Source organism: Falco naumanni, chromosome 1, assembly GCF_017639655.2.
Source record: "Falco naumanni isolate bFalNau1 chromosome 1, bFalNau1.pat, whole genome shotgun sequence".
NCBI classification, from domain to species: Eukaryota; Metazoa; Chordata; class Aves; order Falconiformes; family Falconidae; genus Falco; species Falco naumanni.
In genome coordinates, this window is record NC_054054.1 from 27,493,595 (window position 1) to 27,505,880 (window position 12,286).

General features: G+C 40.1%; 1 protein-coding gene across 11 annotated transcripts in view; it reads right to left on the reverse strand.

Moving 5' to 3' along the window:
• Window positions 1-5,010: 5,010 nt before the first annotated feature.
• The window catches only part of TBC1D1 (TBC1 domain family member 1), a 113,619-nt gene continuing 106,343 nt past the window's right edge, over window positions 5,011-12,286 (reverse strand). For all 11 annotated transcript variants that reach the window (XM_040587642.1, XM_040587623.1, XM_040587613.1 and 8 more), the window contains 3 exons: window positions 11,869-12,038; window positions 8,910-9,080; window positions 5,011-7,098 (listed from right to left, as the gene is read on the reverse strand). In XM_040587642.1, coding sequence (XP_040443576.1) covers window positions 6,895-7,098; window positions 8,910-9,080; window positions 11,869-12,038 — 545 coding nt within the window. In that variant the 3' untranslated portion in view covers window positions 5,011-6,894. The remainder of the gene's footprint in view (window positions 7,099-8,909; window positions 9,081-11,868; window positions 12,039-12,286) is intronic.

A 12,286-nucleotide genomic window follows, 5' to 3' on the forward strand; every position in this document is an offset into this window, starting at 1 on the left:
AACTGCAAAAAACCATGAAAGTTTTCTGAGGCTTATCCAGATTATTTCACTATGACTAGATTTGTACTGCCCCTCAGTTCAATGGATATTTGCACTCGTACCTCTTTATGGTATGCTAGACATCCGACTGCAGGTCTTGAAAATATCATGGCTTTATCATGGCTGGCCCTATGTATTCTCTTCTTGACAGTACATCTCTTTCCATTTTTAATAAGCATCTTAGTTTTTCCTTCTCTCAAAATGATCCTAATGTTTATTAACAACTTTCTTGACAAGTTTACTGTACAGAATGCTAAGGGCTCCATAATTATTCCTTACTTGCATACTGTTAATTATATTGCTACTTTGCCAATTGCAAGGTTCACTGCTCCTTTGTATCTGCCTGTTACCTCAGTCTCTAAGCAGTGAAAGCATCATTTGAGATTCCTTACCAAAACATACTAGACATAATTGAGGTAGCAGGCCATTAAATACATTAAATTAAATACAACCACATTTCAGGTTTTGTTTAGTTTGCTTTGGGATCAGATTTTTTGTGATATGCCCTAGGAGAAAGCTGCAAGTGATGAGTTGGGGAGACATACATGTACCATTAATCCCATCAAGAATCTGGCTTTATGAGCTCAAGGTCCCAATCAGTGGCCAACTCTTCAAGCTACTCAGCTCATCTTAACTAATATGAGGAAGAAACGCACTCTTTGAGTCAACTGTTGCCTTGGCAACTCCAAATCTTTGACACTGCAAGAGTACCTGCCCTGTCTATGGAGCCAACAACATTCTAAATATCAGATGCTGGAAACAAGGAAAAAGACTATAGGAGCGTTCCAAGTATTCATCCATTCTATAACAGCTTACATGAAAAAAAAATATCTGAGAAAACAGAACTTTGAAACTTCTGTTAAACAGTCAAAAAAAATTTTCAAGAGAAGTAGGGCAAATCAAGTTGTAGCAAGACTTTTCTTCTCGAGGACCATCTTAATTAGACCGACTTGTAAGTAACTAGCGAGAATTAGAAACTCGCTGCCCTATTAGTAACAAAAGAACAGACAGATACAAAAGATAATTATCATATTCTGCTTTTAGCTGGAAAATGAAAAATGTATTTATATCTCCTTTGTAGACAAGCAGTCTAGTGTGAAATGTTAACAAAAGGAAAGGTATTACAGAAGAGTGCTACGCAATGACAGAAACAAATAAGCATCCAGTTGAATCTGGGACCAATATGACCATTGTCAGAACATCTTTGTTGGCCATTTTACACCTAATCAAAAGCAAAATCCTGCTTCCACCTCTTTCTGTAGCAGCAATTTCTACTTGTGAAATATAACACTTTAGAAATATCAAGAAAATTTCATAAAATCTCTTTGGGGTTCTGAAATGTCACACGAGAAAAGCCAGGGATGGGGTGCTACTGCAAGCTTCTCCAGAACCCCTGCTTTAATCATCTCTGTTCTCTCTGTAAGAGGAGTTTCATCATCTTTTATGATCTATAGCCCCAAAGCTTTTCTAACACCATGGAAATATATGATACAATTGGACAGAAGAAAAAAATAAATTTATACAAAGGAGTAAGTAGAGTCTATATAATAAAGTACTTACTGAGTTGCTTTGGGTTATGCTGAAAAGGCCTACTTTGTGGCACTGCATTCTAGCAGCCTCAGGTTTGTTTAGATGGAAGGAACACTTTCTGGCAACTGCATGAGCAAATGAGTACCCAGTGATCCACCCTAATTTAGGTTATGTAAAACTTGGTGGGTGTAAGCCACACATGTGCCTTCCAAAGGCAATGACGGTTACCTTGGCTGCCAGCATTCTTCTCCCTCCCACACAGGTGCTGTAGTAAAAGCTCTGTTAAAGAAAAATTACTTCACATCACAAGGGTGTGACACTATAAATACTGTGCAATGATCTAAGGTGCCTCAAGCAATCATGGCATTCATCCAGCTGTAGTCAAAATGTATTCTTTTTGGTGTCAACACTGTATGCAAACATGGTGCACCACTTGAAGTAGAAAAGAACTTGAGCACGGTATTGTGAAATAGACGGGAGACTAGTAAGGGCCCTTTCACACTGCGTGACCGACCATTGTGTTGGAGGTCCCCAGCAAGCTCTAAGACAAGTGGCTTGCTTGCTTAGTGAAGAGCAGTGGCATGAGAGACACCTGAACAAGCTCTGACCAGCCCAGCACTGGAATCAGAAGCAACACAGACATGTAACCCTAGTTGTGCTACAGGGCTGTGCTGGGGAGCAGCAACGGTAGGCACTGCTCAGGAGCTGAGCGTGACAGGCAGGCAGGCGGGGGGGGGGGGGCAACGTACTGACAAGGGGGCTGTCTCACAATGCCCCAAAAAGACAAGCAAGGCAGGTCAGCAGCCCAGGTCACCAGACAAGGCTGTGGTGGTAAGGCAGGAAGCCAAGTCTGTAGGCTGGGATCAGCAAGGGTACACGGCGAGATGCAAGTGTGGCTGCAACATAGCTGAGGCAGGGACCAAGCACGAGACCTTCAGCTTAAATGCAGTGCCTAAGAGATGGTGGCAGGGTGGGGAGCAGCTGGCTTCTTCCGTTTTTTTGTTGAATGGCTGCAAGCTAGCAGGTATTGAGGCCAGAAGCTGTTGGAGGCCGGAAGTGCCTCAAAGCTAGAGGTCTGCATTATCTAACCTGCATTATCTAATTAAGCAGCCAGACCTTCAGGAGAGAGGGCAATGCACTGAGTACTTTATCCCAGCTGACTTGGCTAAGAAGAGGTGCCGTACTCTGCCGTGTTGACACACCAGGCTGCTTTATTACGGTGGAATTAACAGCAACTATTGTGGTAGAGTTGAATTCAGCTCCTTGCTCCACTGAATGGTGGAGCGAGATCCCAAAGGAGAAAAAGCACTAGCTACGTTGTCCTCTCTGCTCTGTGTAGATTACTGTCCTTCGTACATGGTCCTACTAGCTGCAGTTTCATGACTTTGTCTTAAGTAATAGTAATGCTTATCCAAGATGACTATGTTTGAAAAAAAAAATAATCCCAAGAATATTGGTTGACTTGTGATGCTATACTACAATCCTTGCTACTCAGGACTGCTGGCAGTGCACTTACTCCAGTGTATCAGGTAAGAGCTGGAGGTTGTTAGGTACCTGCAGAGGAGGTACCTGGTAAGGAGACAGTATGTTTTAGTAGGACTGAGATAGTTACTGTTGGGAGGGAAGTATAGCTGTCAGCAAAGGACATGGTTCCAGCAACTGCACTTCCCATTTTACATTGTTTCGGCAGAACATCACATGACTATGTTACAGACCTTCTGGAACAATCTTTCAGACAACCAGCAAGGCTGTTCGACCACAACTTAGAAGATCTGGATTTCAGTGTCAGCAACCTGTGAGAAACTGACAGATTTGGTGCAAGCCATTGAACTCCTTTGTGACTCAATTCTCACACTGAACAAAGGAAGACCTACGATACGTGCCTTTGTGAAAGTGCTCTGACCTTCCCACATGACAGGCACTGTATCACCATTCTCAGATTCTGTATTAAGCAATGATCTCTGGAAATAAACAATAGAGCAAAATATAGAAGTACATCAAACAGCCAGAAGCACAGGGAGTCACAAGCACCTACCACAAACTACCACTTGCACTAGTTGGGAAAAAAACAGAACCAGGTGACGGCAGCACACCGCAGCAGGTCCTCCAGCTATGCCGCGCTGTTCACTGCTGCGGTTTTAGAGGGACTGTTTTTTTTCTTCTTGCATATGCCAACATTAGTTCTTCCCACATTTTAGGCTAAACTCTCCAGACTACTGCATCGACGTCATTCACTAGCATGCTCACACTGCACACTTTGCTACCTTTGTCACACACCTTTGGAAGCCTAGGTTGCACATACAAGTGAACTCCTTCCTTCCTTCCTTCTTAACTGTTTTTTCTTTCCTTCAAAAGCTAAGCAGCACTCTTGGGGATTTTCATCTGTAGAGGTGAGATGGAGAAAACGTTGATTATTTCAACTTGGATTTTCCAGGAGCGGTTCATTTGGGATTCCAGCTGAGGGCCAGTGTATGGATTTGCAGGGTTTTTTTTAGAACATTCTCTGAATCGGAAATTACCACTCATGGGGAATACAACTGCTGGTACTCAGACAACAGAAGATCTCATTTTACACATCCTTAAGGATGCTCAGCTACAGTGTAGTTGGAGAAGGATGCAAGTATCTGGAACTAGCTTTGGGCTTTATTACTTCTTTCTTATACTTCTGAAGGAAAAAGCCCCAAGCTATTCCAAAGCTGGGAACCGGGTAAGCGGTATTACCTTCCTACACAGTCTTCCACTTGAACTGGAGAGGTCTGGTGACAAAAATCAGCACAGGATGGGAAAAGACACACTGAAGCAACACACCACATATCTGCTTCAGTGTAAGCTGCAGAAAGACTTAAATCAACTATTTCATTCATGTTCAAAGCCCAGACCAGTGGATGGTATGATGCCCCACTTTGCCAGGCATTTACATATTTAACAAAAAGGTATTAATTTGCATATGTATAAATGGAAAATTCATTTGTACCCACAGAAAACTCAACTCTCCGGTACAATGAAAATTACGTCTGTAGAGTCACAAAAGCAAAACGTTGCTTGCTACCTATTTACCACATTTGTGCATTCTGAGAAAAGTGACTTCAGTTCTAATCTAAGTCACTCCTGGAATTACACAAATTCTCAATAAAAGGCTTTGAACTAGAAGTAGTCCTCCACTCACACTGGCAGAGAAGCAGAATGTCACAAAAAAGACTGCATTTGTGGAGTCATGTGGAACATACTTCACTTTAGTCAACATAGGCAGATGCAGGTCCCAATATCACAAGTGGATCCTCAGCATGTTTAGAAGAGTCTGAGGACTAAAAGTTTTCATTAATAACCACTGTAGATGGTACTGTACTTTCAGGGAAAGTCTCATCTTACATGGTTCTGAACTGTCACCCCCACCAACTATGTTTTTGTTTTTAAATGTCAAAAAACGTACAAACATAGATGTAGGCATAATTATTATCATTTTTATTGCTGTTGTTAAAAAGCCAGGGCATGAATTATGGGACTATGCTGTAAAAATGCAACATTACCGAGTGCCTTAACAGTATGAGGTCCATTATGACAACACGAAGCATGAACTTCAGTATAGACTTGCAAATAAAAAAACAAGCCTAAGAGATAAATATATTAATAATAATTCATTTATCTGGAATTTCAATACTAAGTGAAGACAGAGTGGATTTGCAAGAACCAGATATATTTAAGACATGACAGAGTCAAACAAAGCTTCTAGATTGAAAAGTAAATTATCTTTTTCTTTTTGACCTACACAGAGGTATTTGTTCTGCACAGTAGATGAATGTTACAGCTCTCCTATTAAACTACAACCACAATGTGTCAGGGGGATTTACATGAGAAAAGGAAAAAGCAGAACAAAACCTTTTTTACGTTGCCAGTCAGAGGAAAAGATGTGTGCTTTGAAATTTTAAAAACATCAATTTAAGAAAAAAAAAAAATCACATCTCCTAGGTGAATCTCTACTATCACAAAACACTGATGCCTATTAACTCTCTGCTTGGGGACTGAACAAAACCGTGGCATTGTTCTTAATTCTGAAGCAAACCCAAACAACTGGCTATCCATGGAGATTATTGCACTTGTAGAAGTGGTGCTTTAACTGGCCTGAAAACTACTTTCACTGTATTAAGGAAAGTGTGACTTTTATTTTTTTTTCACATGTGTAATCTCACTGGAAAGATGCAGTGTAAAAAGAATGGTGTCCTAATTCAAACTGCCATACCCTTTCTGAAACAGTTTAAACATACCTGGCATGAAGCTCTTGAAATGCCTCTATTACTTCAGAAAAAGTCTTAAGGAATAACACTTCCCAGAGAATGGGTGAGTGCAGAGTATCAAATAAAGGGAAAAAATATGACAGTTGCCATTAATTTCCCAGCAAAAGGATGTCTTACATCACACAGCAGATCAGAAATAAATAAGATGAAACGTGAAGTGTCTGAATACAAATCCTTGGATGATGTTGCAAGAATCACCAAATCTTCATGTGGTGAATGCAAAGGCTTCACCAAATCAATGTCAGTGTATTTTGTTAAGCATAATGCAGTTACTATATACAGTATGTTTATCAGATAATGTCATCTAACAATAGACTAAATGGTTGTTAAACAAAAAAAGTACTATAACAATGTACTTACAAAAAGAGATGGCAACCCCCCAGTTATGCATAGTTACATATGATGAAGTCCAGCTCTCTGAAGTCCAATAGATTGACACCTTCAAGCATCAGGAAGCAATTTTCTGAAGCGTAAACATAATTAACAGAACCCAGTCAAGCCGTAGGGGAGTTCCACTGTCAAAGATATCTTGAGTCCTATCACACAACTCTCTGTAGGTGTTACCACCACAGAGCTGCAACAGGGCTGTCATCCATTTAAAGGTTTTATGCTGCCGTATGTCTTCAAAGGACCTTCTAAAGGACATGCTATTTTACATGAGGGTGATCTACACACAAAAAAGATAAGTGACAAACACAAAGCACTTAGGTTTAGAAGCACTTATGGAAGAATCCATGACATCTTTACAGTGTATTGTGTATGACTGCACGCACTACTAAGTTTCCCCTGCTTATTATTATGTGGCATCTTACTGTTCAAAGTACTTCTACATACTAAGAAGAAAGAGCCTTCTCCCCAAGAAACCAGCTTCTCTGATATGGGAAGCCACCATGCCCATATCATGCTTTGCTACATACAGTAAGGCATGTACAATGAAGGTGACAATGTCAAATCCCCATGGATTATGACAAAAAGACCCAGTTCTTCCCTTTGTTTATTGCTCAGGTTCTCTGCTCCATTACAGCTGTGAATGTTAGTCAGCATCCATGTGTTCTTGTCTAGTAAGTAGAGGCTTTCCATCTCTATCAACACCGATCTTTTTCTGCATCTCTTCCACTGCTTTCAGCAAAGCTGCTCGCTCCTGCTCAAGATTGAGAATGGACTGCTTCAATTTGCCTTCATTGGTTAATAAAAGCTCTACTGTGGCTTCAAGGTTTTGAATCTTTCCATTAGCCACCTTCCAAAGTAAAAAGAAAAAGAGGAGGGGGAGGAAGGAAGGAAGGGAAAAAAAGGAAATTCATTAATAACTTACAACCAACTTTAAATTATTGCTTAAGATACATCAATACATATAAAATACTTGCAAAATGATGAAAAATTGCAAAGGTAAATGCAAGTATGAATGTTACTAGATCTGTGTATTTTAGACTAGAACTATGGTTTTGCCAGTAACAAGAAACTTCCCTCTTAACCTGATTGCTTTGATTAAACTCAGAATATAATGCAAAGCAATGAAATTAGAAAGTTATTAAGCCTACAAACTATGTACCAAAGAACTGTAGGTTAAGGTAAACTTCTGTACGGGTCAGTTGGGAGACATTTTTGGCCAGCCATTTGTTAAATTCCACTTTTGCTTTGCAAAGCAAAGACAACCCAGCCTGTTAGCTGTATCCTCATTTCATCTTGACATTGAGTCCAACAAATGCCAGATTTGAAGGCAAAGGGAGAGGAGGGTTTTTTGTGCAATATGCAACTGGACAATACATCTCAAAAAATTCCCAAAATTCTCCTTTGAAAGGCTGCACATATGGGCATTCTACTTTACGGCAAAGTATTAGAACCTTCAAACTCATCACATGAGATCTGTAGCTGAGGTACTGTGACAAAAGCAGAGATCTGTTTGGAAATTTCAGCAATGGATAACAATTGAAGGTAACAACACTGGATGGTCTTGGCTTTCAGGGAAGTATTTGCTTTTCTGATGAGCTCACTGCCCTTCGTGTAATTATGGTGGCTTAAAAAGTTCAGTCTTTTGGGTCAAAATATTGACAAACTACGCCCACATTGTTTGGTGATGCATTTTCCATCCATCAGCAATGGGTCACCTTTCAACATAGGAAATGAAGGCTGATGAAGCCCACCTCCAAGACAAAGGCATTGCTCCAACACCACAGACAGTTAAGTTCCTCACTATGATGTTAGGTGCTGACTTGCCAGCACTCAGGTGGAGAGGAACTTTGCAAAAAACTGCATAGGTCTGCAGAATATTTAGGGGCAGGAGTGGGTGAAAAATCCCTTGATGCAGGTATCTATACCACATCACATCTTGAATCTCATCCCAGAAATCCCTCTCCTCCATGCTATATTCAACAATTTCCTTGCCTATGTGCCTGAAGCTTTATCAAATATCTTGCAGAGGAGTAGCTCTTCTGATTTCTCCAAGGCTCATCTTAGAACGTGAAACGGGTTCAGATCTTCACAGGATCAGAATTTGCAGCTTAAGCAAATTTTTGTTAGGAGAGGCAATCTAAGTCTGCATGGTTAGCCAGCTTGAGTCATGATACAGGACCAATGGCTGAGAAACCTGAACTCCTTCTCTCACCTACTATGCTACAAAGTGTATGTCTTTAACAATAATTAAGAGGCTTGAAATGTCTGCTTCTTACCCTTGAATTCCCTTTCTCTACCAAACTAAATGCACGGTCAAAAATTTTATAACAAATGTCCTCCTGTTATAAAGCAGTCAGAAAGGTGAGAAGAGTTAAGCACAGAATAACTCCTACACAGATCAGGTGTAGTGCCTCTGAAAAAGCTGCAGACTGAACAGGCACTGACCATACATTAGAAATTATTATTTCACATGTTGTCTAAGCAATCTGGGTAACAGTTTTAAAAAAACCACAAACACCACCTTGTAAGAAAGGGCGTGTCTACACTTCAGAGTCACTGGACCAAATGCCAGTCTCGCCTGTGCCTTGGTGTAGGACAGTCTCTTCTGAAAACATGGATAAATTGGAATGTTAATTAAATATGAAATATAAATTGTACCTGCAGTTCTTCCAGGAGATCAAAGTTTTGTTTGCGCAAGCTACTGTTTGCTTTTTCTAATTTATCCAGTCTCTGATTGTCATTTAAAGATGAATCTATAAGCTCATCCTGAAGCACATGGTATTCAACTTCATAAGCTTGCAACTGCTTGGCAATATCCATTTCAAACACCTGTTGCATATGAAGACATTATTAGGCGCTGTGCATATTAAAAACATACCTCATTCAATGCTTTAAAATCTATGGATCTACACTTAGACATCTAATCACTGTATACAAATAAAGGACTTAATTTTTGGCACTCACATTTCCTGCTCTGGAAATAGCAAGACTGAGGCAGCAAAGTGCAATACATTGGCACTGGTTGTGCTTAAAAACTTCGCTACCGATTTGCTGCCTGACTTCAGCAAAATCACTTACACTAAAGTTTTCAAGAAGCGTACACTTCGTAGGATATTCCTCTTTTTAGATTTCAAATTTAATGCATCTCAGTTTGGCATAAACCCTCCTAGACATACTTGGAATTAGATGTCACTTTAGAAAAGTGTGGTCCAAGCCCATGTGCCCAAGGCTAAGTAGAATGAAAGCTGTAAATGAAAACCAGTAAACATTGCTAGGTTTATTTATGAATCTATGGTACTCCTAGAGACTGAAAGAAAATGAAATAATCCATCTTTACGCTAATACACTTAATGGAAACATTATGCAACGTCAAAGCAGATTTCTATTATTTTTAACTATGAATCAACAAAATGAGTGCTCAGTCTTGTACATGAATATTAAGAAAACCTCTTATTTAAAAAACAGATAAATAAATTGAGGTGCACAGAGTGACCCAAAGGAGAAAAACCTGCTATTGTGTTTTCCTTTTTCTAAATTTTGGCAAACATGTGCCTTCAAATTGTTCGGGAAATATGACTCTAACATCCCTGAGCTAGTTATCTACTCTGAAAGCAGTGAAGAAGGTAGTAAATTAAAAGGACAAGTGTGCCAATCACAGAACACAGTAGAAACAAAAGTTGATTTAAAAACTAATCTGGAAAATAGCCGAAGAATAGAAGTTCAAGGGTTATAAACCCTTGTACTTTATTCCTTTCAGAAATGAGTCAAATATCAAATCCTATCTTAATACCCATTGAAATAACAGGAATTATTTCCTATTTTATTTATCTGCTTTGTCTACAAAATTTTAACTGTTGGTTATAGTTACAGAAAACATCAGTTTATGAAATGTTTCTGACCACTGTTAAATATGCTATAAGAAATTCTCTCATAGTTGTATAGCAGCAGAAACACATCTACTGAGCATCTAAGTACAGAAGGTTACAATACAATTTTAATTTGAGTTTGGTTACACACATGGAACTTTCATTTTCTATAGATTGGAGCATCTCTGGAGAACACACACTGCTGGAATTTCATTAAAACAATGGGTGTAATTCAGCAGGGCAGAATGCTAGCTCCTCTCATGACCTCTGCCACTTCTAGCCTCTGTGTTCTTGAGAAGGGAGGGAAATCCCTACTGTCATACCCAGAGTATCAAATGTGAAAGGGGGGAAACATGAGGCAAATCAAAAGCTTGACTTGAAAACCATCTAACTGAAGGCACGTTAGGGCATGTAAGCCAAAGGCCACATTGCAGAAGGTGTGAGGAGGATGGAGATTAGCCCAGGAGCTGTGTGCGGACTGCAGGGCTGGTCAAACAGCTGCTCTCTTCAAAGGCAGCCCTGATCAAAGCAGGGGAACTGCCTCCTCCTCAACTCAATTTTACCCGCCCACTTTAAATTCAGAGCAGTCAGAGCTGCCTAAACAGTGTACCTCTCCCTCCTCGTCAAAGCCAACGCTTTTCTGCAGGTCGCCTAAACACTGCCAGTCTCTGCAGAGCTGTGCATTCCAGGTTTTCAGCCTGGCAGATAACACATGATCCCCCCTGCCACCTAGACATTGCTTGCTTTCCTTCCACTCACACAGGCTTTCTAGTGCTCCCCTCTCTCCTTCAGTAGCAAGCACGATTTTCTGATCCTAATTGGAGTGCACGTCCCCTGGAAGCTTTGCTACCAGGGATCGGATGGGAGCCCCTCACAAGCACTCTGCAGTGTACTGCACTGCTGGTCTGCTTTCTTTACCAAGCCCAGGCTTTGCAGATCTGCACAGTACAGCCCCTGTGTTTTGGACCACTAAAGGCCTTCAGAAAAACAGGCTAAACACCATCTTCTATTTGCCTGCTGCAAATCAGATGTCAAGTGTAACAGCTAGGGTTTCTAAACAGGCAAGCCTTAACCGCAATATTATGTGATATTTTTCAAATTCCATAGTTATTCCCTGGAGTCTTCTGCTAGCTTAGCAATGCTGCATAATTTTTCTTGTCTGCCATTTAAAAAAAGTACATCAAGGACACCCAGTTTTTGCTCTCTAGAGTCACTGCTCACTGCAAGAGACTGCACTGCCCCACGCACTCCTGGCAGAAATACAAAGGCACTGTTGTAACACACTGAACCAGCACCATGAAAGCCAGTACAGACAAAGTCAACATAGGGAAGCTTCTAATTTCATTAAATAAGGTCAACATTTGTGAGGCTCTTATAAGTCAATTTTTGCTTCTGAAATGAGACTTGGAGAGCAAGATTCTTTGGAGACAAGAAAACTCAGAAGGCTTATTTTGTGGAATGCGGTGCATATGGGCTGTAATATTGCTGCCGGTAACAAAGTGTTACACGCATCGAAAAAAACAAAAGTAAACTCATTTTCATTAAAGGCTTCATAACCAACACGTAGATGTATCAATGCAGGGGTACCACAGAAGTCATATGCTTCCCAGAGTTTTCAACATCTTCAGAACTACAATAACAGAATTCTCAGCCTGAAGTAACAAAATACATTGTTGTGTTTTTTTCTGTCAAGAACTTGTTAATAAGAGCATTCCTTTGCATACTACTTATACATTCAGGTTATTTCATACCTGACTAATGGTCTTTTCCATCTGTACCAAACCCAAGTTGGGAAGAGTGCTTTTAATAAAGTCAACAATAGTTTCTAGGTTCTCATGCTGCAGAATCAAGGGCTTATGGCTTCCCAAAAGGCTTAAAGCCACTTTAAATATAGCCTCTGAACCTTGAAGGAAGAGCATATCTGTGAAAACAAAGAAAAGAGTACATCAAGTAAGCACATCTTTTAACAAGAATATTAAAATAGTAAAATGTCCAAGGACAACAAGTCATAGAAGCAATCTGGAGGCTAGATATACTGTGCCAGACACCCGCTTTTGTTACTGTGGCTATGACTTCACAAATTTTGTAGGATCACAATTACCAGTGTGAACAGCACACTTGACTAACACAATCAATGATTCATTTATTTAGTGATTTTTCACCAAAAAA